General features: G+C 46.4%; 1 protein-coding gene across 1 annotated transcript in view; it reads right to left on the reverse strand.

The window, feature by feature from the left end:
* The window catches only part of TBCD (tubulin folding cofactor D), a 1,666,801-nt gene that overhangs the window by 1,343,620 nt on the left and 296,402 nt on the right, over positions 1-26,779 (reverse strand). The window contains 1 exon segment of the mRNA XM_069200356.1: positions 18,307-18,439. Within this exon segment, the coding sequence (XP_069056457.1) occupies positions 18,307-18,439 (133 nt within the window).

Genomic DNA, 26,779 nt, shown 5'->3' on the forward strand with positions numbered 1-26,779 from the left:
GTGAATTGGGAAGGAATGGCACAAGTCACTGCTTATTTTGTTGTGAGGCTTGTTTTGATGTTTGATATTTTCCCCTGCCTCTGGGGTACTGGCCTCTAACGTGCTTTTGAAACCACCTTGTTGGTATTGAGGTTGGTAGGGAGACTTTGGCTGTGAGGTGGATGCCTCGGCAGTTTGGGCTCTAAATCCACCTCTAAATTGGGGTTTACGAAAGGATACCTTGTACTGTGTGGTATACAGTGCACCCATGGTTTTTGCGGTGTCTGAATCCTTTTTTATATTTTCTACTGCAGTGTCAACCTCTGGGCCGAAAAGTTATTTTTGGCTGAATGGCATATTGAGCATTGCCTGTTGGATTTCAGTCTTGAATCCTGAAGACCTAAGCCATGCATGTCTCCTTATGGTTACAGCAGTGTTGATGGTTCTGGCTGCTGTATCTGCAGAGTCTAGGGCTGACCTGATCTGATTATTAGTGATGGCTTGCCCTTCCGCTACTATCTGTTGTGCCCTTTTTTGCTGCTCCTTGGGGAGATGTTGGATTAGATCTCTCATCTCGTCCCAGTGGGCCCTATCATATCTAGCCAATAATGCCTGAGAGTTGGCTATTTTCCGCTGGTTGGCTGCCTGAGATGCCACCCTTTTCCCCGCAGCATCAAACTTCCTACTCTCTTTGTCTGGTGGGGGTGCATCACTTGATGACTGCGAACTTGCTCTCTTCCTGGCAGCGCTTACAACTACTGAGTCTGGAGGTAGCTGTTGGGTAATATAGACAGGATCGGAAGGAGATGGCTTATATTTTTTCTCCACTCTAGGAGTAATTATCCTTACTTTTACTGGCTCTTTAAATATCTGGTCAGAATGTTTTCGCATGCGGGGGAGCATAGGAAGCAACTGATATGTTGCATGCGTGGAGGAGAGTGTATTAAATAGGAAATCATCCTCTAATGGCTCAGTATGCATGGTGACATTGTGATATGTTGCCGCCCTAGCTATCACTTGAGTGTAGCCTGTACTATCCTCTGGTGGTGAAGGCTTAGAGGGATAGCAATCTGGGTTATTGTCTGGAATGGGATCTGGATCATAAAGATCCCATGGATCCATATTGTCCTGCTGCGAATCAAATGAGTGCGATGGTGACTATGTAGGTCTAGGACTGGTAGGAGGAGAGATATGTAAACGTGGATAGTGAGGAGGAGAAAATTGAGGAGGTGGAGGTCTCTCCTTTGTTCTTGGCACTTTAGCTGGAGGCTGTGTAGTGTCCAATTCCTCCTGAAGGGCTAATTTCCTCTTTGGTTTTGGAGGAGGTGCGATTAAAATTCTGCCAGTCTCTTTATGGATATGAATTCTGGCTTGCCTTTCATCCATTGCCTCTATTTGTGAGTCCTCCTCATTAGTTTTGTGGCTTTCTTTAAGTGCTTATGAAAGTCCATGCTCCTCAGTATCAATAGGCTTTTTCGGCTCCGAAGCTGGCTTTTTCGGTATCAAAAAAGTTGGGGTTGAGGATGATCTCGGCTCCGAAAATGATTTTCGAGATTTCGACTTGAAAGAGCGTGTTTGCTCGGTTTGGAGACGGAGCTTCATCTCGAGTCCGATGACTTCGGAGGGGTGGCCTTTTTCGGTGCCGAGCTGGTGGGTTGGTCACCAAGTGTTTTCTTTCGGGTCGAGCCATGGCCTTCCGGCAGTGGCGTTCCCAAGGCCTTCTGTTTGGGCTTAGATGACACAGGGGCAGGCGTACTCACGTGCTATCCTGCCGTGACCGGTCTGTCCTCCTCAGAATCCTGGTCGGAGTCGGATCCTCGAACGGAGACTGCGGTCTGCATGATTTCTTCCTCTTCAATGTCGAGATGTTCAGTGCTTTTTGATGCCATCTCGAGTCTCCGTGCTCTTCTGTCTCGGAGCGTCTTTTTCGACCGGAAGGATCTACAGGCCTCATAATTTTCTTCCCGATGGTCGGGGAAAGGCAGAAATTACAGACGAGGTGTTGGTCCATATAAGGGAATTTAGCGTGGCACCAAGGACAGAATCGGAATGGAGTCCGATCCATGAGGCTTCCATGCGGTCGGCCCGAGAAGGCAGAGTTGGGTGCGCGTGCCCCGAAGGGCGAGTAGAGATGTCTGTTCCGACGCTACAAAGGTGTCAATAGAAGATGTAACGCGATCGATACAATACCTTCGAAAAAAGAAGCGTTTTCAAAGTTTTCCTAATCGAACTATCGGAGCAAAAGGAAATACGTCCAAACCCGATGGCGGAAAGAAAACAATCTAACATGGAGTCGATGCCCATGCGCAATGGAGCCAAAGAGGAGGAGCCACTCGATCCTATCACTCAAAAACACTTCTTTGAAGAAAAACAACTTGTAACACTCCCTCCGAGCCCACCACTAGATGGCAGACTTATGCACAGCATGTGTAGCTGCAGCTACACATGCCATCGAACATGTATATACATGTTCTATTGGAGAAAAAAACATCCACTTTTCAAACATACAATGGAAAAACAATGAAAATCAGAGAGAAAATTACTTGTAAGACAACATTTGTAATTTATGTATTGGAATGTGGTAAGAAATACGTGGGAAGTACTGTGAACAACCTAAACCTCCACATACTTCAACATCTAAGAGCAATCAACAAATAAAAATATGACATACTCCATGGCAAAGCATATTTGGGAACAACACAATGGAGAACATACAGAATTACAGTATTATGGGATACAATGCATTAACTCCAGTCCCAGAGGCGGAAATCAAGATCATCATCTGAGGAGAACTGAATCAAGATAGATAACGTTAATGGGAACAGAGAGTCCATGGGGGTTAAATGCAGATGTAGAATTACATGTTCATCTGTGATAGGGGACCATACAAATGTTGTCTAATTTCATTAGAAGTAAACAATTAATCTTGGTAATAAGAAATTTGACAGAAATTAGACAGAAAGAGAAAAACTAAGACAAATTTGCACTTTATTAGGGAAGTCACCTTTACATATGATTTGTAACAGGATAAGCACTTTGTTAAAAAGAAGAGACACATTAGGGTATTGAAAATTGGGGTAATCAATTAAATAAAAAATTAAATTAAAAAATTAGCAAAAATAATAAGATTTTTAGTGTAAGGCACATGCACGTTATGTGGTACTTCACCTAAAAAACTCTCTCATTCTTTTTATAATAATCTTTAAAAATCTACGGGAATGAATTATTTCATTTTCTTGTTGGAAATCAGTGGGTTTAATCAGCTTGCACTTCTTGTGGGGTATTGGAGTGCTACATTTTATATAATTAATTTGAAACCATTTTGTTATATAATAATGCACTTGCACTTCCGTGAGGTACTTTACCTTACAACTCTTATTGAACAGAAAATCCGCAGTGTGCCTCATCTGACAAATACTGTGCTCTAACTGTTAGTACTTGTGCTTATCTGATTATTTTTCAACTGAAGGATATCTAGAATCTTAATATCTTTTACAGTGTCATTATGGAATTTTAGATAAATTAAAGCAAACAGACAGTTTTCTATGGACCAATAGCAAATAATAATGTATTGATGAAATCAAAGTGAAAAGATAATAAACAGGTTTGGTAGTTTAATTATGCATCTGCACTTTAGCTTTTGGAAAAGAAATAATATAGAGAAAAATGCACTTTACCCCTAATATGCCTCTGATGGAAATCAAGTAAATTGAATAAATAGATTAGCGGGATTGCAATAACCCAGAGGGCACCCCAGCCTTAGATTTTCCGGAGAAAGTATGGGAGTGATGAAAAGATGAGAGAAAACTATTATAAAGAAATTAGCAAGTAGACTTGATATGTATATAACACTCAGTAAGGGGTGAAAAGGGAATATTTTCATCTTCAAACAGGATTTTACCAGGTTTATTATTATTAAAACTCCTTATTATACTATAGAACTCTGCATTATGTTTTACATATTATAATCCATAAACTCAATTGTGACTCCCACAAAGGTAAATAAAAATAACAAAAATAACATTGGAAAACCAGGCCTGGATGGACGATGCCCTATTGGTTGTACAAAGTATTTGTGAAGAGGGAGTGGTCTCTCTGGACATAAAAGGGCACTCTAACACAACAAACTCTATGGCCAGTTGAGGACTTAGGCCGAAACGAGTTGCCATGTTTGTTACAAGCACCAAGCATTTTGTAAGCAAATAAATCAATAAATAATTTTTTGAATTCCAGATCTGGTGGGGTCACCTTATTTCTCTCTTTCTTGTTTGGGACCTGCAACTAAGTTTAGAAAGAAGAGAGGCTCCTGGAAGGGAGAAAAATATAATATATATCTATCTATATATATATATATCTATATATATCTATATCTATCTATATCTTTACATATCTATATCTATATCTCTATGTATATATACACACACACACATATACATACACATACTTTTGGCAGTCCCCAGTACGTACGTATAGTTAAGACCTAATTCCCATAGGGACAAAGCATTTCTTGTTTTGCTAATAACTTTAGTGCCGTTTGAAGAATCTTCACAAACGTTTCAATAGTAGTGGCCTAGCCACTTCAACTGCTGCCTAGAAAGTTTTGGGGTGATCTGTGAAGAGTGGACGAGAAAAATGGGGGGGTCCCAAAACATGTTTTCCCCTTGTAATTTCCCATGGGGATTTTTAACATGACTACAGCCCGAACCGGAGAACAGAATTATACTAAATTTGGCAGAATGTCAGAAACACCCTTTTTTGTGATCTTATGTAAATCTGTTCACTAGTTTTGTAGATATTAAAGAAAAAAGAAATCTGTATAGATAGGGACGCAGATCCTCAGCGCATCCGACATATCTCTTACTGAGATCTGATTGGCTGCCAACACTTCCTGACTCTGACTTCTCAGAGTCTCAAGAATCAAGGTGAAAAAAAAACATAAGGGGGCAGGGTAGGAATACCCAGACTCCCTAGGTCAGATGGTGAGGCCCCACCAGGGCTAAAACAAAATTAATTTGTTTGCTGCAAATTCACAGAGGATCCACAAATCCATGTTAAAAAAAATAATAAAAAAATAAAAATAAGGGCTGTCTCCTGCGCTTGTTTGTACCCTATCTATTAATATATATATATATTGGGAAGGGGTGGGAATCTTGCTGCCCTTATCCCCAGGCCGATATCGTCCCCGGGGACTGCCACCTCCTCGGGGCAAGGCCTTGGTAAATTAAGACGGAGGGGAGCTACACAGCCCCTCTTCCAGGCAGTTCCTCCCTGGAGCTAGGCAGAGTCTAAAAATGGGGAGGGCCCGCCGCCCCCGCCCTGGCTGTTTTCAGCCCCAGTGACCACCACCTCCCTGGGGCCAGCCTGGACACTTTAAAAGGAGTGAGGCCACGCAGCCCCCTCCAGGGCAGTTTTTGACCCCGGGAACCACCACATCCTCGGGCCAGCCCATGCACTTTAAAAGGAAGGAGGCTGCGCTGTTCCCTTCTGGAGCCAATAATGGCACTGGGGACCTCCACCTCCCCAGGGCCAGCTCCCTATGTCCCGAGGTGATCACCCTTTGACAGCTTCCGCCAAGCAAGAGCTAACAGTAAGTCTGCTCCCAGCAGGGGGGAGCATGTAAAATGCTCCAGCCCGCTGGGAGCTGACTTTTCATCTGTTTCCCTGCCCACAGTGAAGCGGCAGGGGCCAAAGGGTACTTGGGGTTCCAAAAAGGAGGAAATGGGTGCTCTTGTTAGAGGCCAGGGCACCCAACAATATAAAATGAGGCCCTGGGGTATGGGTCCCTGGGGCCAATACTGGCCCAGGAATGGGGACTGTGTGGCTTTCTTGTAGGAGGCTGGCTCAGTATATGGCGTACACCTACAGGTGAGGCACCCTGTACTGAGTCCAGGCAACTCTTAGTGATAGTGTAAGTGGTTCCAGATAACCAGAGCTCTCAAAGGATAGCTGTGGAGAGCAGCTAAGGCTTATCGGGGATGGTGTAAAGCAATTGCCTGTAAAACACAGGCTAATTAGTGATGAACACACAACAAAGAACAACACCAGTTTTAGAAAAAGAATGTATTATTTATTAAAACACAGGCACTAAACTAACTTTGGTTTATCTCCTAACCGGAGATATATATACACACACAAAAGTATATTTGGAGACAGGTAAGTAAAAGCATAAAATAACAACGGCCTAGATGGGGAGGCCAAACCATACACTTAAAAAATGGGATGTGAAAGTCAAAACCAACCAAGACTACCAACCAAGGACTTTCAGAACTGGGAAAGCACTAAAACACCAAAGGTAAGTGACTAGGATTTCCCAGGCACCTGTATGCAGAGATGTTACCCGGGGTAATGTGTCCATAGGATAACATAGGGAAGTCGCAGTTGGAGTTTTTATGTTTTAGGACTCTTCCCAGAGGACCCAGAGGAAACCCGTTGGGACAAGGAAGGTTCAAGAGTGCCCCCACCACCAGTGGATACCCAGAGAAGTGGAGTACCTACACCACGGAGCCCAGGTGAATAGGGTTTAAGTTATGTCAGAAACTCCCGCTGACATCAATGGGGATCTTGGCTGTCCAGCTGCTGTTGTGACCCGTGGACCTGGTCGGTGGAACCCAGGCACTGACTCCGAATAAAGAGGACCTACGAAAAGAAGGGACAGAGTCCAGACCACCTGGAGATGCCCAGGGGGTGCAGGAGAGCAGCTGTGGTGTCCAGGCGATGCAGGACTATCCCAGAAGTCATCCACGAGCTGTCTTATGCCAGTTGTTGGACTTCAGAGGGATCAGTGGTCAGGAGGACCACCAACAAGCCTTGACAAATGCAAGAAAGCATTGCACTTAGTTTTACAGTATTTGGAGACCAGCAAGGTCCAAGAGAGACAACCTTTGTAGGTAAGTCAGGGCCAGCTCTCAGCAATCAGGGGAGTCACCAGTCCGGGAGGACCCTCTGGGAGCAGGCACAGGGAGTCGCAAAGTGGGCTCAGCAGCACAGCGAAGATGGATGCCAACGTCACAAGAGTTGCAGGGAGGAAGTTGTTCTAGGAGCTGTTTGATGCTGGAGGCTTGGGCTTCCTGGAGCTAGGTGGTCTATGGACTGAGAGACAACAAGCCTTGGCAACAACGATCCGAAGCAGTGCACAGGGGTTCTGTCCCAGCAGCTCCAACAAGGGACCACAGCCTTCCGGGTTGCAAGGAAGACAGGTCAGACCTCTGGAGAGCCACAGAACCACCATTTGTGTTGTACAGCCTTGGAGAGTACGTGGGACGGGAGAATCCACAAACCGGTCGTGGACCCTTAGGTACCTGCGGATGCAGGGGAGTGACTCTTTCACTCCAAGGGAGATTCTTTCTTGTTGTCCTAAATGCAGACAGTACTTGTGACTCTGGAGGATGCACGGCCATGGAGGTTGCAGAGTCCTTGCAATACTTGGAGAAAGTTGCAGTAGGAGCCCTCCACCTTGTTGCAATCTTGTGTTGGTTTCTGGGGAAGTACAGCAGCAGAATCCAGTGTCCAGGTCACAGAAGTGTCTTGCAAAATAATTGTGCAGACAAATCTAGGGTTCGGCCCTCAGGGGAGCCCTAAAGTAACCCTGGATGGGGGTTGGACATCTACTGAAGTGACCCACCAATTGGGGTGAGTTAGGGGTGGGGGCAGACAGGGAGAATCAAGTGGCCACCTGCAGAGCTCCTAAGGGAGGAGCTGGACAGGGGTGTGGTTACTCCCCTATCCTTTGTATGTTTTCACACCAGAGTGGGAGCCGGGGGCTCCTGCTATGGTGGAACCCCGTTTTGCAAGGAGGGCACCAAATGTGCCTTTCAAAGCAGTCTGGTGGTGCTCTGGAGTGCCCCCTCCCTAGCTTAGTGACACCTATTTCTAGAAGAGAGGTGGTAACAACTCTTCTACAGGAAATCCTTTGTTTTAGCTCCCCTGACCGAGTTAGGCTCAGCACCAGGAAGGTAGAACAGTGTCTAGGGTCAGCAGCAGCACAGGCTTGCATGCAGACACTGCAAGGCTGAACAGGCAGACATGTGGGATCCCCTAGGGAACCCCCAGAGTATATGGTATCATGCAACTAGCACTGGAATCGGTGCTGTTACATGATTCCGACATGTTTGATACCAAACATGTCTAGGTTCCGTGAAACCATTATGTAGTTTGACATCTTGTGTTGACCAGTGTCCATTACATGCCTTACAATTGCCTCCCTGCACTTAAAAAGCCCTAGAAATGGAATCTGGGGTTTGAAGGGGTACCTCTGCTCATGCAGGGGTAACCTCACACTTAGAACAATGCACTCTGCCCTTGGGCTGAAGGGTCTACTTTAGAGGTGACTTGTAGGGTTCACAGTGCAGTGACCATGATAGAAGGTAATCCTTATATCTGGAATGAAAGATGCATGCACCATTTCACACAGGCTGCAATGGCAGGCATGTAGTCACAGTTTGCATGAGCTCCCATGGCTGGCATAATACATGTTTCAGCCCATGGGGGTATCCTGGGGTACCAATGCCCTGGATCTAGGGACTTACAGGGATACAACATTATGTCAATTGTGGGGTGTAAAAGGTATGTGTCAACTAGATTTAGGGGAGAGAATACCGATACTGGGCGCCGAGTTAGCAGGATCCCAGTGTACTGCAGTCAAAACACACTGAAACCAGGCAAAACGATGGAGTAACTATGTCAGAAAGATCCTACTTCCCCACACTTCTCCTCTTTAAATGGTGTTGTGAACTGGGGATGGGATCCCCTGGTCCAATGTCGGCCTGCAGAGGAAGGCTGAGTGCTCCCGCCTCCATTTAAGTGCTAGGCAGGCCATGGGGGATGGGGCCCCTGGTACTGAAATTTGCCTGGGGAGAAGGGGGCTGTGTGACCACCCCCCCAATCCATGTTTAATGCCTTTTTTGAGGGCTTGGGAATAGGGCCTCGCCTGTGGCCAACTGCCTGCCGCACACAGGCAAAGGTTGTACATGGCACAGATTGGATTAATGTACGGTAATTAAATATTACTTTATGTTAAGAAAACCATAGAAATTCACAAAAAAAACAAAGGTTATTAGGACGCTATAGTTAGGTTAAAATTTTACACGCACAAAACCACAGAAAATTATCTGTTATAGTTATTTCAAGAAGCTATAACCTGTGCTCTAAGGTAACTATAATTCACGCCCTCGCCAAGCACTGCTAATTGCTCCACATTACATCAGTCATCTTCTATGATATAATTTACAAGATCACTGCAACATCGGCAGTAAAATTATTGATGAGAAAACTGTGCATGGCGGGGGCAAGCATTATAGTTCATATAATAAAGCCATCTGCCACGTTAAACAAGCAAAAACATGTTGCTCCAAAGAGCTTTAATAACCTTCAAACTAATTTGTACTGAAACGGTCTTCAATAACTTACAAAATTTGCAGCAGCACCAAACAAGATTTAATTGCATAACTTTGTGAGTTAATCAGAGTCAGAATGTGCTAGATGGGTTGCACTTGATGATGATGGTGACAGTTGTCCCTGTAGGGATAAATGTGGCATCTGTCCCTTCTCAGATACAATGGAACTAGGGCCAAAAAATAAAAATAAAGAATAATTCTGGAATATACCTCTGCTTGAGGGCAAAGCTCAGAACTGGCATTACTATATCCTTGCTTAGAAACTTAGTTAACTTCTGTCTTGCAGGTTGATGGAAATGTTAAAGAATGTGTCTTCAAAGTGTATAACAAAATCTATCTTCTGAAAAATAGGGGTAGTCTTTTTAAGGGCCAGCATGCCAATATAGTTTACAACCCTTATATCCAGCATAACTCTGTAGGCAAGTGCCTGGTTTCTGGAGTAATTTCGACTGAAAGTCCACTAGGTTCCTGCTAACCAGGTCCCCAGGGCCAGATCTCTTTCGCCATAACTGCACAGTCGTGGCCCACTTTTGGCTGCAGAACAGATGGGAAAATTAGGCAGAGTAGGATGTGTGCCCACTCCATGCTAGCTCCACCCCGAAGGTGGATGAGCTGAAGTGGGGCACTTTTTAAATTCCTCCATCTTTGTTTGGAAGGAATTAGGCCACTAGGGTTAGGGTTATGCCCACTTCCCAGCGGAAGTGGTCATAGAAAGGGTATAGCCACACTAAAGGTGGGTAAGCCCATTGGCTGCACTCCCTGTAACACCCCTAAGTTGAGCATTTAGGTGGTACCCCTGAACCCTAGAACTCAGATCCCTGCTGACCTGAACAAGGAGGACACTCCAGAGCCAAAAATACAAGAACTGAAGATCAGTGACAGTCTTGGCGTCAACCCTGTCAGCCCGCCTGTGGACAACTGCAAGAAAGACGCCTCACCCTCCAGCTGCTGGACCTTCAAAATTCTAGGAAGAATGCCAGCCTTTACCCCAGCACCAGGAACTCCTGTGGAATAGCGGAACCTCCCTGCATCCTTGCAGGCTTCCAAGAAAAGCTGAAGAAGACACCAGACCGCCAAAACAGTCGTTGAACAGCACCACTGTACATGTGCCTCCCAGCCTGTGTTGAAGTGGGCCAACGGTGACAACCTGGTCCCCAGCCTCTCCAGAAGAAAAGTCCATTGTGGGTTTCCCCACTGTGACCTTCATACCAACATCTGCAACCTCTTAGTGCACCCCCCCCACCCCCTTAACCCTGACCGCCACCAGTGACCCCGACGGTCCACTGCACCTCTGCCCCCAGATGCTCTGGAGTGAGAAGTAGAGGACCACTGGTGTCACTGCATCCCCCAGGCTTGTGAGCCCCTTGTTGGTCCAGCTGGACTAGTTCTCCAGTCCACGTCTGCAGCCTGCTCTGTAGGCCCCCATCCACTGCGACTGCCGCCGGTGACAGACACCTGGCGATTCAAGAACCCCCTGCACCCGGACGCCCCAGACCAAGGAGTGAAGGACCACTGGTGTCCCTACATCCCTAGCATCGCAAGACCTAAGCCCACTTGGTGGCTCAGCCAAACAGGATGCCCAGTCCTAGCCTGCAGCCTCTTTCCACAGGGACCAATCTCCATAGGAACGCATTGGGCACCCAATGCTGTTTTGCACCCTGCACCCAGCCACCCAGTGCCGCTGAGAGTGTATTGTGGGTGCTGCCTTGGACCTTGCCCAATACTCACCTTAAACCCGGGATACTGGTCTTGTAAGGAGCAGTACACTACGTACTTGCTCAAGCTGTTTTCCTCCCATAGGTTAACACTGAAGAACTCCATTCTTGAAGAGTGAAAAGTATTTATGCTTGAGAAACATGCGTACCTTGTAACAAAATTCTTGGTTGAAAAGTATATATAAAAAGAAGTGTTATTCTTCTAAATTGGTCTCAGATTTATTCCTTGAGTGTGCCTCTCATGTATTGCCTCTGTGAGTACAACAAATGCTTAGCACTATTCTCTGATAAGCCTAACTGCCCACCCACACTACCATAAAATAGAGCATTAGTGCTATCTACTCTTGCCTCTGCAAACCAACTGGGGATCCACTAGACTCTCTGCACTGTGTACTTCTTTTTAGTGCACCATATAGAGAGCCAACTTCCTATAAACTCCTTTCCTTCGAGTTTCTAAATTTTGGCACCATCTCTAGCTTTCCTTTTCAGGGAATAAAATAAGGAGTATGCCACTCACCCTGTAAGCATCTATTCACAGTGTGTCCTTTTTGATCTTTTCCAATTGTGTGTCAACCTCAGGACAAAAGAGCGGTTCGCCATCAAGTGGAATGTTCGAAATTTGTTGTATAACTTCCATTTCAAATACAGATATGTGAAGACATGCATGGCGATATAAAATTACTGGAGAACTGATGCCTCTAGCAGCAGTGTCTGCACTATCCAGTGCACACCTAATTGTTGCATGTAGGTGTTGGGATTGATATTTGTCCTCTTTCCACAACCAGCTCTTTCTCTTTCTTTTTATACTGGTCTGGGAGATGTTGCAATAGTTCCTCCATCTAATCCCACACTGTTCAATTATACCTGGACACAGTTTGCTATCAGCCAGTAATGGGCATGTTCTATGTCCACTCTCTTCCCTGCAGCATCTATACGCTTGCTCTCCCTTGTCAGGAATTGGTGCTTCCCCTAATCTTTGTGACATAGCTCTTTTACGTGCTGTAGTTACTAATAGGGAGTCGGCAGCAGGGTGTCCTCTGGTGCGTACAGGTTCCAAAGGTGAGGGCCGGTATTTTATCTCAATCCTGAGCGTAAGCACCCTTGATGTTATTGGGTCTTTAAAAATGACTTATGAGACTTTAAGCATGGATACTATCATTGGTAGGTATTGGATTGTTCGCTCTGTCCTACTAAGTGTTTCTACTAAGAAGTCGGTTTCTTCCTCCATGGTGTGCATTGGTAGTTTGTGATATTTGGCTGCCCATTGAATCACGCTGTGCTAAGAGATATTATCCAGTGGGGATGCCTTAGCAGGGACAGGTGGTTCGACGTCAGTGTCTGGTAGGACCATATCATACTCGTCCCATGGGTCTGTCTTTGTGCTGTGTCTTCCTGTGAGTCACAGTCATCAGCCAGCTGTCTTCTTCCATTTCCTGGGTAGGTGAGAGTGACCTCGTGCATGGTGATGATGGCTGACAATGCCATGGGTTTTGTGGCTCTGTGCTCAGTAGCTACCTTTTTGGTAGTGGCTGTGACACTTCGAAATCGCGTGCTTGTCTTTAAGATTCGTCCTTATCTTATGACTTTTCTTTTTCATGAGTTCATGAAGGCCTTCAAAAACATTGCCTTCTTCCTCTTGCAATACAGATTTGTGATGTGTTTTTGCCTGTTTCTCTGGCAATGGTTTTGGAGGGGAAGGTGTTTTTGTTTTTTGGGTTGTTAGCACCAACCACCGACTGAACTTCCATCAGCCCACCAGGCACCTGCTCTGATCTGCCGCTTCATCATCAGTTCGCTGTTGAGGATGACGCTGAGGTTGTGTGTGTGGTCTGTTGGTGTGGGTTCGAGTTCAGCTGGCCACCAGCTGAGGTCCCATATGGATGTGTTTCTCCCAAACAGCAGTACTTCCGTCTTGTCGGAGTTGAGTTTAAGGTAATTGCCTCTCATCCAGTTGGCTACGTTGGTCATGGCATTGTGGATGTTTGTTTAGGTGTTGGGGGTCTTCAGTGAGCGATAGGATGAGTTGTGTGTCATCTATGTAGGAAATTATATTGAGACCGTGGGATGCCCGTAATGGGGTGATGTAGGTGTTGAAAAGCATAGGGCTGAGGGATGAGACTTGGAGTACACCACAGATTGTGTTCATGGGTTCAGAGGTGAAAGGAGGCAGCTCTGTGTATGTCCTGTGAGGAAGGAGGCGATCCACTTCAGGGTGTTCTCCTGTATGCCAATGCTGTGGAGTCTACTGATTAGGGTGTGGTGAGATGCAGTGTTGAATGCAGCTGAGAGGTTGAGGAGGATCAAAAACTGCAGTCTCCCTGCAGTCGAGGAGGGTTCTTATGTCATCTGTGGCTGCAATCAGAGTGGTTTACATGCTGTGGTTGGCTTGGAATCCTGAACGGGAATATAAAGTAGGTTGTTTTGCTCCAGGTTTCCAGTGAGGTGTAGGTTGATGGCCTTTGAGTAATTTGGCAGGGTGGGGGAGCAGAGAGATTGATCAATAATTTGTGGGTTCCCTGGGTTTGGAGGAGTTTTTTTTTTTTTGGAGGGGTCTGATCTCTGTGCGTTTCATCTGTCCAGGAAGGATGCCGTGGTGAATGGGGAGTTGAGGATGCTGGTGAGTTCTGAGCTGATATGGTTAGCTACGAGGTTGAAGAGGTGCTGGGGACATGGGCCGGTGGGTGCCCCGGAGTGAAAGGACGACATAATAGTCATGGTGGTTTGTGTGCTGAGCGGGGTCCATTCAGTGATTGTGTAGCTTGTGTTTAATGGCTGTCCGAGGTTGTCGAGGTCGAGAGCTGTGCAGCTGTGAGCTGGGTGTTGAAGTTGTTGTAGATGGTGGTGTTCTTGCTGTGGGGGACAAGTCGGAGACGTTGTTGTAGAGTTCTTGGGAAGGGTGGATTGTGTTATCTGTAGCTGTCGGAATGGAATACTTGTTGACTATTTTGAATAGTTCTTTTGTGTGGTTGGCTGCTGTGTCGATGCAGGCTGTGATGGCGACTCTTTTGGCTTCCTTGATGAGCATGTGGTAGTTGCTGAGGGCTGCTTTGAGATTGGCTCTGTCGGAGGAATTTCTAGTGGAGCACCATTGTTTCTCAAGTCAGTAGCAGTTGCACTTGGTGGCTCTGAGCTCTGAGGTGTACCTGATGGCTTGTCTTGATATTTTGTTGGTTCTCACTTGCTTCAACAGGGCAACTCTGTCGCCGCATTCGGTGATCCAGATGGAGAAGTTCTGGACAGCATGTTCAAGGTCTGATGAAGCTTTGTTTTTGTGGAGCTGAGGGATTGCGTCCACTGTGTTTCTGTTACCTTACTCCAGCTCCAGTGGGAGGAGTTGTGGTGCTTGGTGATGGTATGCTGTGCGCTGAGGTTGGTGAAGGGGATAATGCTGTGGGTTGGACCATGTGAGTTCTGTGACGTGGCTGAACTTGACGGGGTCGAGCTTGTGTCCAGCTTTGTGCATGGGTTCAGTCACCAGTTGGGTGAGGCCGATGTTTTGCATGTTCTTCTGGAGGGTGGTAGAACTGGCGTCGTTGGGATCGTCAAGGTGGAAGTTGAGGTCGCCGAGTAGGATGTAGTGATTGGAGTTGATGGCTAGAGGAGCAATGAGGTTGGCGATGGCGTCAGAAAAAGACGGTTGAGGCCCCGGAGGTCGGTATATAAGTGTGCCTCAATGTTGTCTTGGCGTTGGTCTGCAGCTAGAGGTTGAGGTGCTCCATGAGGGGTGTGGGGTCATCGTTGGTGGCGATGCATCAGATGATTTCTTTGAAGATGACGGCGAGGCCTCCGTCATGTTTATTGGTGCGGTCTCGCTGTAACATCTTGTAGCCATCGAGTGTGATGTCAGGGTTTGAGGAGGGGCTGAGCCAGGTTTTGGTGATGAAGGCTACGTCGGGGGAAAGGGTAGTTATGGTGTCCCAGATTTCCATGGCAAGTTTGCAGAGGGATCGGAGGTGGTTAAGGAAGCAGTGGAGGGGTTCCAGGTTGTTCGAGATCTTCTGGTGGGGGTTGTGTGTGGTCCGGTGAATACTGGCAGGGCTGTATTGCAGGAGACAGCAGTGTCAGCAGGTGAAAGGACCTTTGGTTGCTCGGGAGGAGGAAGTGTAGCAGTTGCTGTTGTGGGGTTTAGGGCCAGGAGCTGCTCTGCTGTGTGGCAGTGGGTGGCAGGAAGGCCAGGGTTCCTGAGGCTGGGCACGTTCCAGGCGTGGTCGAGGGCAGGCTGGCTTGTGGGTGAGTGGGAAGCGGTGGGGGAAAGGGTGTGAAAGGCAAGAAAGAGGAAGACAGTAAAGAAGCAAAACAGAGGTTTAATTTGAAAAATAAAGGCTAAAGAGGCCGTATGGGCATCAAGAACTACAGCACTCTGACGCAGTCCATCCGAGCCTGATGGCAGAAGAAAATTATCTAACAAAGGAACAGTTAAACATGCGCATTGCCTTGAGGAGGAGGAGGAGAAACTACGCACAAAGCCGACCATAAAGACTTTCTCGAGAAAAGCAAATTGCAGAGTCCGAGCTCAACACTAGATTCCAAGACTGTGCAGCTCGTGTGTATCTGCAGCCAACACATGCTACGGATATTTCCTTCGCTATAATACATAAATGTTTTATTATTTATTTGTCATTGGCGCTTTCAGAGCTTTTCTGGAAAGCTTTAGTGTGAGGACACCTGCTGACATCCATTTGCATGACACAATGCACTTCCAAGCTTCCAGATGCTTGGTCATTCTTCTCCCCTTCGGGAAAAAAATATTTCCCTTCATACTGATGGAGCTCAGGGTGCCAGTGGTCCTGGCGCTCATCACTTCTCGCTTACATTACTGTATTGCCCTCTTTTTAAACCTTAATCAGTACTCCCTCAACAAGCTTAAAGTTATTCACAATAAAGTAACACAATTAGTCTTAGGCTTACCTAAAAGTAGCTGGTCGAAGGAGAGCTTGAGACACTAGACTGGCTTCCAGTCAGGAAGTGAGTTAGCGTTAAGGCCTTATGCCTGATGCTCAAGGACCTCCACCAGCAGGGCTCACACTATTTTAGGTCCGCCCTTACCTGGTATGCTCCAAGCAGGTCTTTGAGATCTACAGGCCAGAGAAAAGTCAATGTTTGTAGGTTTGGGAAAATGAGATGGGGGAAAAGAGCCTTTACAGTAGCTGCTGCCAGGCTATAGAATAATTTGCCTGATTTCATCAGAAATGACTCCTATATGATTTTTCGGAGGCTGGTAAAAACTTGGCTGTTTTCGGCAGCATAATGGTTGGTCTGGCTTACCTGGTTTCTGTGCGTCTTTCTGCTTTTGCCATTTCTCCTTTCACCTCCTTCCTAGTGCTTTGATGCCTATTTCGTTTAAAACGTTTTACAAATTCAAATATAAATACTGTTCTGATAACGGTTAGGAGAATTGGTGAGGCCTTCTTGGTTGCAGAGCCCTTTATGAAGCCCCTATCTTCATGTCCAAATAATATGCCAAGGCCCTTTTTCACAGTGAGCATTGGACCTACGATGGGCATACCCTTTCCACTTAGAGCAACAAAAGCAAAAAGAACCGATGATGGACGGAATGCCGAACAAATAAAAAGTTAACCCCCAGTCACAGATCTGGGATTAATCCATTGTTTTTTTTGGCTCACCACGCCACCCAAGGTTGGAGCCAACCATATGTAAATCAGCCTTGACTCTGCTCCCCATGGGAACAGTCCAATATTCCATCCACCATATGTCCTGTTTTGCATTTGTCGCCCCCAAGTGGGAAGTGTATGCCCAGATATGAGTCCCGTGCACGCAGTGCCACTGGCTTCAAGCTGGCCTGGCTGATGAGGGGTGATACCCTGATACCAGTCCCAGGATGCTTGTTTCTGGTCCAGTGAGGACCGGGCCTGGCAGCTGGGGCAGAACTGTTCCCAGGGGAAGCAGGACCAAGACTGATTTGCATATGGCTAGGTGAAAACTGGAATGGCATGGCATGGCATGGCAAGCAAAAAAACAATGGATTTAACTCAGATCTGTGACTAAGGGTGAATGTTTTATTTGTTCAGCATTCCGTCCAACATTTGTTCTTTTTGCATTCTGACTAGAAGGCAAGCTATTTACACAGGTGTAAAAAAAATAGAATAGTCTTTTCAAACTTTCTGGGCTTCTTCCCGAATACCTAGAAGGAATATTTATTTTCTTAAAAAACAAGTTTGGATTGAAAATAGATGATGCTTTCTAAATACAAGTACAGAATGATCCTATACCCAATAAGGAAAGTCTTTAGCATGCCTTTCTGTAAGTTCTTTTTCAAGACTGACAAACAACACTCTACTCACGTTCGGCTGTTTCCTTGTGACTGTCTCCACTAAATTAATCTACATCCTATATCAGGATTGATCCATGCTTTGGCTGTTGAGGTTTAGATACAGGAGTGTCAGCCATTGAGATCTGATACTCCCTACAGCAGTATCAGATACCTAGGCAGATTTTGTATGCAGTGTTTCTCTCTACAAACGTTACCCAAGGATTTTGGAGCTATTGATTTCTCACTAGAGAGGAAATAGCATCCTCTGACCTTTTTCTGAAATGTGGTACGTCACATATACACTCCTTTTAAGGGCCATGTGCAAATAATGTTTTGGGATCACACATACTGTAACTTCCGAAGACGACTTCTTTGGCATCCCCCTCACCCACGGCCAAAAAGCAGAACTGAATGAAAGGAATAAAGGGTGAGGGGAATAGGAGGCAAGAATATCTGCCTGGCTGTCAACACACACGAGCAGGTCTCAAGAGGAGGCTGAACAAGAAAAGCAAAAACAAGTTTATAAATACATTTACTTATTAGCATAGTATGTAAAAAAAAAAAAAAAAAAAAAAAAACCTTCTGAGGTTGTTTTAGTTAAAATTATTTGCATCTGAACATTTCCAAATAAGCCAGGGCTTTCCCTTAGGACGCCATAGCCAATGACATGCAGGTCAAATCTGAGTATGCCATTCTATGGTAGGCGAAGAGTCTATCTAATTATTTGGGAACAACATAAAACTCCAAACAATCAGGTGGCAGGGTTACGGCATTAAGTATGCTCCTATAATAAGGACAGAATAAATGAACCAGTGATTCTCTGCTTTATAAGGGGTTGTAAATCAAAGCACGTGAATCTATGAAAGATTCACTGCAGGAGAGTGATACATTGCTGAAGTAAATCACTTATCAAACAAATAATGTAACAAGCATAAGCTCTGATCCTTACCTCCAATGTGCCACTTTGGTTTTCAAAAATGTGAGTCCAAGACGTTGAACAAGTTTCACCCCAAGTTTGCGAAGAATTGTGTGGTTACTTTCCGAAAGCTTACAATTATCAAGGCATGCTAATACAGTGGAAGCTGCAAAAAAAGGACAGTCATAAATCCTTCTTGAAATGGATAACAATTATATTTGTATCTTCAGATTTAACATGACGAAGTGGCCAAGAATAGATGGGGTGTAGTAGGCCGATTCTTCCTCCTGTGCAGTGATATTTGGTACCTGGTGAGATGTCCTTGGCTCTCATTTTCTGCGCTAGAGTATGACTCGGTTGGCCCCCCTCCCCATAGGCTCTTTCCACCCAACGCCACAACAGATGTTGTATCTCTTGTGCAGCGGATTTGTTGTATTCAGTAACTAGCTTTCTGATAGCTGCTAGTGGCAGGGTGTGATTCATATTGCCGCTCTAGGTGCTGTAATTTACTCTCAATGGTGCTCAATCGAGATCTAATAGACCTCAAAATGCCGGCTTGAAGGCCAATGGACACCCTGCGAATGGTTACTTTAAATACTTCCCACAGAGTACCCGCACAGTCTACCCGCACAGTCTGCCCACCTCATATTTTCACCAAAGTACTGTGTTACTGTCTTGTGTAGCCCAGCTCATAACATAGGGTCAAGTAACTCAGCGGGTGGCAAGCGCCATTCAAACTGTGGCAACCTATTTGATGGGATCGCCAGTTTCAAGAGCAACTGGGGAATGGTCCGACAGGGTTCGTGGTAAATGCTTGACATCCATCACCCGTGTGGATACCTCACTCGTTGCCAGCCAATAATCCAGTCTGGACCATGACTTATGGACTGCAGACTAAAAGATGCCCTCCCTCCCTGTAGGGTGGCAAAGTCACCAGACATCTAGGAGTCCGTACTCCTGCATACCACTGCGTAACATCTTAGCCGCATTCTTACCCTGCCAGTCCGCCATAGCAGACCTGTCTAAGAGCGGGTCCAAAAAACATTTAGATCCCCACCCCATATTAGTACAGATTGTTGCAGGGGGTATAATGCACTCCATATGCGAAAATAAAACTCTGGGTCATCTCTGTTCGGGACACAAGTGTTAACAATTGTAATAATTGTCCCGCTAGAGTCCCCTGGGAAATAATGTATCTGCTCTGATCGTCAGTATCAGAGTGGGTTAGCGTAAAAGGAGTCCCTGTCTTGACCATCAAAATCACCCTTCTAGAGTAAGTGGAGTAGGAAGATGTTATGTGGATACTAGCCCATTTCCCACCCAGCGCAGACTGTGCCAAGGGGGCTAGATGTGTCTCCTGAAGCAGCGTGATCTGGATGGGATGTCTATTTAGGTACCTGAATGAATTTGGCCTGGTGCGTGGTGGGTACCTATGGTACTTAAATTTTATGGTTCCCCTATCAGTGAAATGCAGGCAGTGTCTAGAAGCCAGGCTTTCTAAAGGTAGCTGTGGATGAGCAGCCAAGGCTTATCTAGGAGACCTGCAACGCTCATGCAATACAACTGTAGTCACACAGCACTTACACACGTGAAGGAAAACACTCAGTGTTACCAAAATAAAGGTACTTCATTTTAGTGACACAATTACCAAAAAGTACTAGCGAGGCAACCCTCCTATAGGAGGTAAGTAACACACTAGATATGTACACTAGTAATCAGCAAAAGACATAGAATGCAAAAGAAAACAGTGCAAATAGCAATAGACAATAGTGACCCGGGGGGGGGGATCCTAAACCATATACTAGAAAAATGGAATGCAAAAGCAGGAACCCTACCTAGGTAAGTGGAGTGTGTAGCGGGGAGCTGGGGGAACTAGGAAATCCCAAAGGTAAGTACCACAGTGCCCTCCAGCGACCAGGAAGAAAGGAGTAAGTTACTGGATTTTCCCAAAACCACCCAAAAGGAGGAAAAAGAAGATATTGCAACACCCAGACAAGACTGCAAGAAACCAGCGGTGGATTCCTGAAGAGGAAGACCTGTGGAAGAAGGGGACCAAGTCCAGAAGTCACAGAAGACTCGGGGGGGCAGGAGCCACTACCCACCCAGCTGTGGCTGCAGGAGTTGGTCGACGGTAGGATGAAGACGGTCAGGAATGCAGGCCTAGAGCAGGTGAAGATTTCCTGGAGGATGCAATTGACGTCCCATGCCGGATGGATGATTAAAGTCGGTCAGTGGCGTGGAAAAGCCACCAACAAGCCTTGGCAAAGGCAGAAGTCGTGGTGAAACAAAAGTGGAGCTGCTGAGGACCAGCAAGGACCAGGAGGACTCAACCCACGATGGAAGTCCTAGGGAGAGCCTCAGCAAGGCAGAGAGCCCACAGAAGAAAAGGCAGCCCCCACAGGAGACCCAGTGGACGAGGATCCAGGAGTCGCCCAGGAGCCAATGCAACACAACTGGAGAAGGGTCCCACGCTGCAGGAGAAGCACGCAGAGGGCTGTGCGTTGCAGGAAGGAGTGCTGGGGGCTGGGGCTACACGGAGCCTGAAGATCCCTTGGAGGAGATGCCAACAAACCTTGGTAGCTGCAAGAGACGTGGTGCATGGGGGGGGGGGGGGGGGGGGGAGGGAAACTGTCCTGCATGGGAAGGCAAGCACTTACCTCCGCCAAAGTTGGACAGCTGGCAGACAGGACCAAGAGGACTACTCCAGACCACCACCGGTGATGCAGGATACACGCAGCTCGGGATGAGAGGAGATCCACAGTGCCAGTTGTTGTTCCAGCTGGTGCTTGCGGATGCAGGGGAGTGACTTCTTCACTCCAAGGGAGATTCTTTCTTCCTTCTTGTGCAGACTGAAGACTTGTCACCCTCACATAATGCCCAGCCGGGGAAATGTTGCAGAAGCTGGAAAGAGCTGTGGAAACAATGTTGCAAGCAGAGTCATTGTCGTGGATGCAGACTGTCGGTTCCTGGAGGGTCCAGTTGCGGTTCCAGTGGCTAGAAGTCAAAGTAGAGGTTGCAGAGGAGTCCTGCTAGAATCTTGCAAGCTGAATCTGAGGACCCACCTAAGAGAGTGACCCTAAATGGCCCTGAAAGGGGGATTGATCACCCAGCCAGGTGACCACCTATCAGGAGGGGGCTCTGATGTCACCTGCCTGACCTGGCCACTCGGATGCTCCCAGCGGTCCCCTGCAAACCTTGGATTCAAGATGGCAGAACCCAGGGGGGCCCTCTGGAGGAGCTCTGGGCACCACCCATGGGATGGTGATGGACAGGGGAGTGGGCACTCCCCTTTCCATTGTTCAGTTTTGCACCAGAGCAGGGACTGGAGGTCCCTGAACCGGTGTAGACTGGTTTATGCACGGAGGCCACCAAATGTGCCTTTCAAAGCATACCAGTGGCTTGGGGAGGCTAGCCCTCCCAAGCCATGTAACACCTATTTCCAAAGGCAAAGGGAAAGGGTGTTCCCCTCCCCCCCACCTCTACCAAAGGAAATCCTTTGTTCTGCCTTCCTGGGCTTGAGCTTTTCAAGCGGCAGGAGGGCAGAAACCTGTCTGAGGGGTGGCTGCAGCTTGGGCTGCCTAGAAAACCCCAAAAGGCTGGTATGAGCAATGTTGGGGGTCCTCTAAGGAGCCCTCAGAGTGCATGGGATCATACTTCCAATACTGGCAACAGTATTGGGGTATGATTCTGACATGTTTGATACCAAACATGCCTAGGTTCGGAGTTACCATTATGTAGCTGGACATGGGTATAAAATGCATAAAATGGTGTCCCCGCACTCACCAAGTCCAGGAAAATTGAGCTTGAGTTTGTGGGGGCACCTCTGCTAGTGCAGGGGTGCCCTCACACACAGGTATTACCATAGGGGTGACTTATAGTGACCTGGTGTAGTGATCTGTTGTGAAAAGGTGTATGCACCTTTTCACACAAGCTGCAATGGCATGCCTGCAGTTACATTTTACATGGGCTTCCCATGGGTGGCATAATACATGCTGCAGCCCACGGGGGTCCCCTGGTAACCCAATGCCCTGGGTACCATATACTAGGGACATACATGGGGGCACCAGTATGCCAAATGTGGGGTGTAAGTGGTTCAAGTAACCAAGTTTGAAGGGAGAGCGCATAATCACTGGGGTCCTGGTTAGCAGGATCCCAGTGAACACAGTCAAACACACTGACAACAGGAAGAAAATGGGGGTAACCATGCCAAGAAAGAGGGTACTTTCCTAAAGATGACAGATTTTTCTGGGGTCCTTGAGACCTAGCACATTCCATGTCATTAGTCTAATGTGCCCCAATATGTGCCGTTATGGGCATTCATTTGTGCCTTGCACAGCATCCTGCATCTACAGGGGATATATTAAAAGTGGTGTTGCCTGCATTTTAATAGTTGGTCGTACAGCTGCCCAACCATACCACAGTTCCCACACTCCTCTCATTTCAGCATCTCAATTATGCTAAAGCCAATCCCTACTTCATAACAGTACATAAACCTAAAACACAAAAAGAGGAACATTCTGAACAATAGATTAATAAATTTTTGCGCCAATGGGGTACACCCTCGGAGGGCCGCTAGATGCCTTGGACCCCACTGTGTCCGGTGGGTGGCAGGGATATACATTTTACTAATGACATATGCTACAGCAGAGACCTTGCAGGCAGAGCTCCCAAATCTTCACCCCACCATGTCATTCGGAGTGGCTCCAACTTGAGGGGACACCCAGATTCCAGGACAGCCAGGTGAAGCCAAAATTTGAGTTTTCTCTCCTCCAGTTTTCTCGTAATGGGTGTAGGCAACGTCATCTAACCAGTCATGAGTGTAGCTGTCACAGGTGGCTGAGAACCAAGGGCCAGATGTAGGAAGAAATGGGACTGCGACTCTCAAACTGCGAGTCGCAATCCCATATGCAGGATGGTGTCCCCTACACCATCTGCAAATCGCAAGGGGGTCGCAAAGACCCACCTCATTAATATTAATGAGGTGGGTCGCAATTTGGAACCCCCTTGAGATTCCCTGCACTCACAGGGATGGTGGCCTGCTAGAGACAGCAGATCTCCATGTCTGTGACTGCTTTGTTAATAAAGCAGTTTTTTTGGTATTGCAGCCCGTTTTCCTTAAAGGAAAACGAGTTGCAATACCCTCGAGAAAATGAAACCAATTGGTTTCATTTTTTCAGATGGACCACTGCCTGCTCTGAAAAAATATTTTTAGAGCCATTCACAAAGGGGAAGGGGTCCCCTGGGGACCCCTTCCCTTTTGCGAATGGGTTAGCACCCACTTCCCATGGGTGCTAACTGCGAATTGCTTGCATTGCGATGCGAATCGCAAATAGGAAGGGGAACACCCCTTCCTATTTGCAAGTCACATTCCCATTTTGCGAGTCGGTAACCAAGTTACCGGATCGCAAAATGAGAATGTGCATCGCGATACGCGTTTTGCATGGCGCAAACTGCGAATTTCACAGTTTGCGCCATGCAAAACGTTTCCTACATCTGGCCCCATATGATGAGTAATATAACAATAGGTCACATTATTGTCTGAGGGCTATGACAAAGGACTCTGTATCTTACTCGTATCGATCATCTTCAGCAGACTGCGCTGTCACTGCCGGTGTGCTCTGCTTCTCCCGGCTTATCGAGCATGCAAAGTCAATTGCTGCTCTAGGTGAGGTGAACAATTTTTGTTTACCATCGTGGTCAACGCTAAGGCATGCAGGGTAGAGCATGGCGTAGCTGATATTGGTCTCACGCAACAGCTTTTTCACCTGAGCAAACTCCTGCCTGGCTGCCTGGACCACTATAGTAAAGTCTGGGTAGAGCGCGACTGCATTTCCCTCATATTGCAGATTTTGGTTCTCTCTGGGCAGCCTACATACAGTGTCTCGATTGCAATAATTTAAGAGCTTGGCTATAGTTGGTCGCAGTGGGGCACCCAGGGGAGGCCTCGTCATTAGGGATCTATGTGCTCTCTCCACAATAAGGATTGAGGACAGGTGCTCCACACCAAACAATTCACGCAACATATTCTCCACATAGTTCTCCAGCCTGCCAGTAGTGGTTGACTCAGGGATTCCCACAATACGTAGGTTGTTACGCCTCGATTGCGCTATCAAGTCCTCATTTTCTGCTCTAATGACTTTGAGCACCTCCTCCATGTTGAGGCACTTGGTTCTGACAGTCTGCACCTCGTCCTCTGTGGCGGACATGCGTTGCTTGGCAGTAGTTAACCGTGCTGCATACTGCAATACATAAGTGTATTTATTTTACTTTCTATAGATTGCAAACTTTGCTGCATTGCCAGCAGTGTAGCCTCCAAAGGTGTGTCATGCTCAGAGTCAGAGGCGGGGTGTGCTGGGACGGGCGAGCCGAGCTCTGCGCCTCAAAGGTAAGGCACACCTGGGGTTTGTCAGTCTTCCCAATAACGCAATATAGTTCAACTGCTTCTCTAATGGCGCGCTCACAGGCTGTGAGAAGCACACTACCCAGCACTGTCAGTCTCCAAGATCCCTCTGGCTTTGCCCCACCAGAGTACCAACTTCAGTCATGCCTTTGGCCGTGCCCAGATCGAAGTGTCCACATCAGGTCCCCCACAGCCAGGCAGTCCACCGAGCCGCACACAACCCTCCCCCCCGGCCTGCAACAATGGGACCCAGAGCACAGGCGCCAGTTTCTCGCTACTGTGTTCATGTTCGTCCAATACACCTCTGCCGTCCGCGTTTCGGCTAGATGCTTGCCATTACAGCTGATAAACTTAAGATCGATGTTACCTGCTGGCAGAGCAGCACTAATGTGCAGCTATCTTGCTGGCGGCAATCTAGCACCCCCGAGGTACAGTAAATTATGAATGTGATTGACCTTAAAGGCCCATAAGCCTAAATAGTCTTGTTCACCTCAAATTTGGGGATGCTGCCTTACAATTTTTTGTAGAATAACAACAGAAAAAGAGGCAGAGACTGCTACTATTCAGTTTTGCCTGTGTAATTTCTGAACTTTGAACTGAAATAAATGTTTGCAGTAATAAATACAAAAAGGGCACCATTAGTTATTATGGGTGTTTTAGGATACAATTTATTTCAACCGTGACAATGGTTTTGAGGTTAAGCCATCTTGCGCACACTTTTGGTAAAGCCACACCACCTTCCTCAACACCTCTCTGGTGTCCACAATAGAAATTAAATATATAGATATTCCACTAAAAATAAAAACAACTTAAGCTCAAGAAGATACCGTTTCTTCTGCCCGGTTGTTGCAGTCAAATCTTCACAGCTAGTGCAAGAACATTTGCAGCTGTAGAAGTAGCATTTTGTCACTTGCGCTCTCATGACAAATGACTCATGTTCAATAATTTTGAGAGCAATCTAGAACCCTGGCTTCTGCCACCCTAGGCAATGGCTTCAAAGTGGACTTCTTACTTTGTGCAATATCAATGGGACGGCCACTGATAGGGTTATAAATGGAGATATGAAATGTGGTGTGTCAAGGTTGCTGAAGCTTTTTGAGTTGAATGAGCAACCTACCAAATTTCCTGAACTCAATCTAAGTCGATTGCACGATTTACTATACCTTAGTCTTCCTGGCATATTTTACTACTTTTGTGACAGATCTATTTTATTAGTACAAAACAGGGAAATAACGTTTGATATGATACACCAAGGTCCCAGTTCCATAGCTGTGTTGAGAGTTGAGACACTGGTGTGACGGATCAACCAACTGCATTAAAGATAATGGATGAGAAAGTCTCACCCACAAGTTGTGTGGAATGCTTGTTCATAATCTTTATCATCCTACCCTTATAAGTTAGCATTCTCATGGTAGTCTTGCCCTCGATGTGAGGAAGCTTAAAACAATGATGCTGGATAAACAAGGGATCCAGAGTGCTATTAAAATTACCTCAGTGTAAATCCAAAGGAATTGCCTTTATTCAAAGGTACACAGGAAAGTATTATAATAAAAAATAAAAAAAACAGATGGAAATTGAGAAATCATTCCTCAATCTTCTTATCAGGTGCCAACATGTTTCAGCACATACATTAGCCCATAGCGGGTCTCCGACCTTCATCAAGGAGGATGGGATCACCAATGTATATGTCAGGTGTATGCACATACAAAAGAATCAATATAACCTTCGACCTAATAGTCTGTCTTACCATCTGTAGGGACAGAAAGGTAGGACATGAAACACAGTGAATCAAATTAATTACTGTAGTCAGAGTTACGAGTGTAAAAATTGTGTAGTCACCAAATCCTTGAACAATAAAAACAATGTGATATAGTAATTGCGAGTACACCGCACACACATTGCAATAGTGAGAAAACCATGATCGCACTTGCACAATGTTACCACTTAGAATTTAGAGCGGAACATAATTTTGGAAGGAGTTTTAGTCGCTTAGCTATACAAATTCTTATTGATCACCAGATCTCCTTGTAGGGCTACTCAAGTCATAATCGAGTATAAGTGCTAGAGGGGTCAAACATATTTTGGTTTCCATGTTAGTAGCCAGAT

The sequence above is a fragment of the Pleurodeles waltl genome, chromosome 7 (assembly GCF_031143425.1).
Source record: "Pleurodeles waltl isolate 20211129_DDA chromosome 7, aPleWal1.hap1.20221129, whole genome shotgun sequence".
Classification (NCBI taxonomy): domain Eukaryota; kingdom Metazoa; phylum Chordata; class Amphibia; order Caudata; family Salamandridae; genus Pleurodeles; species Pleurodeles waltl.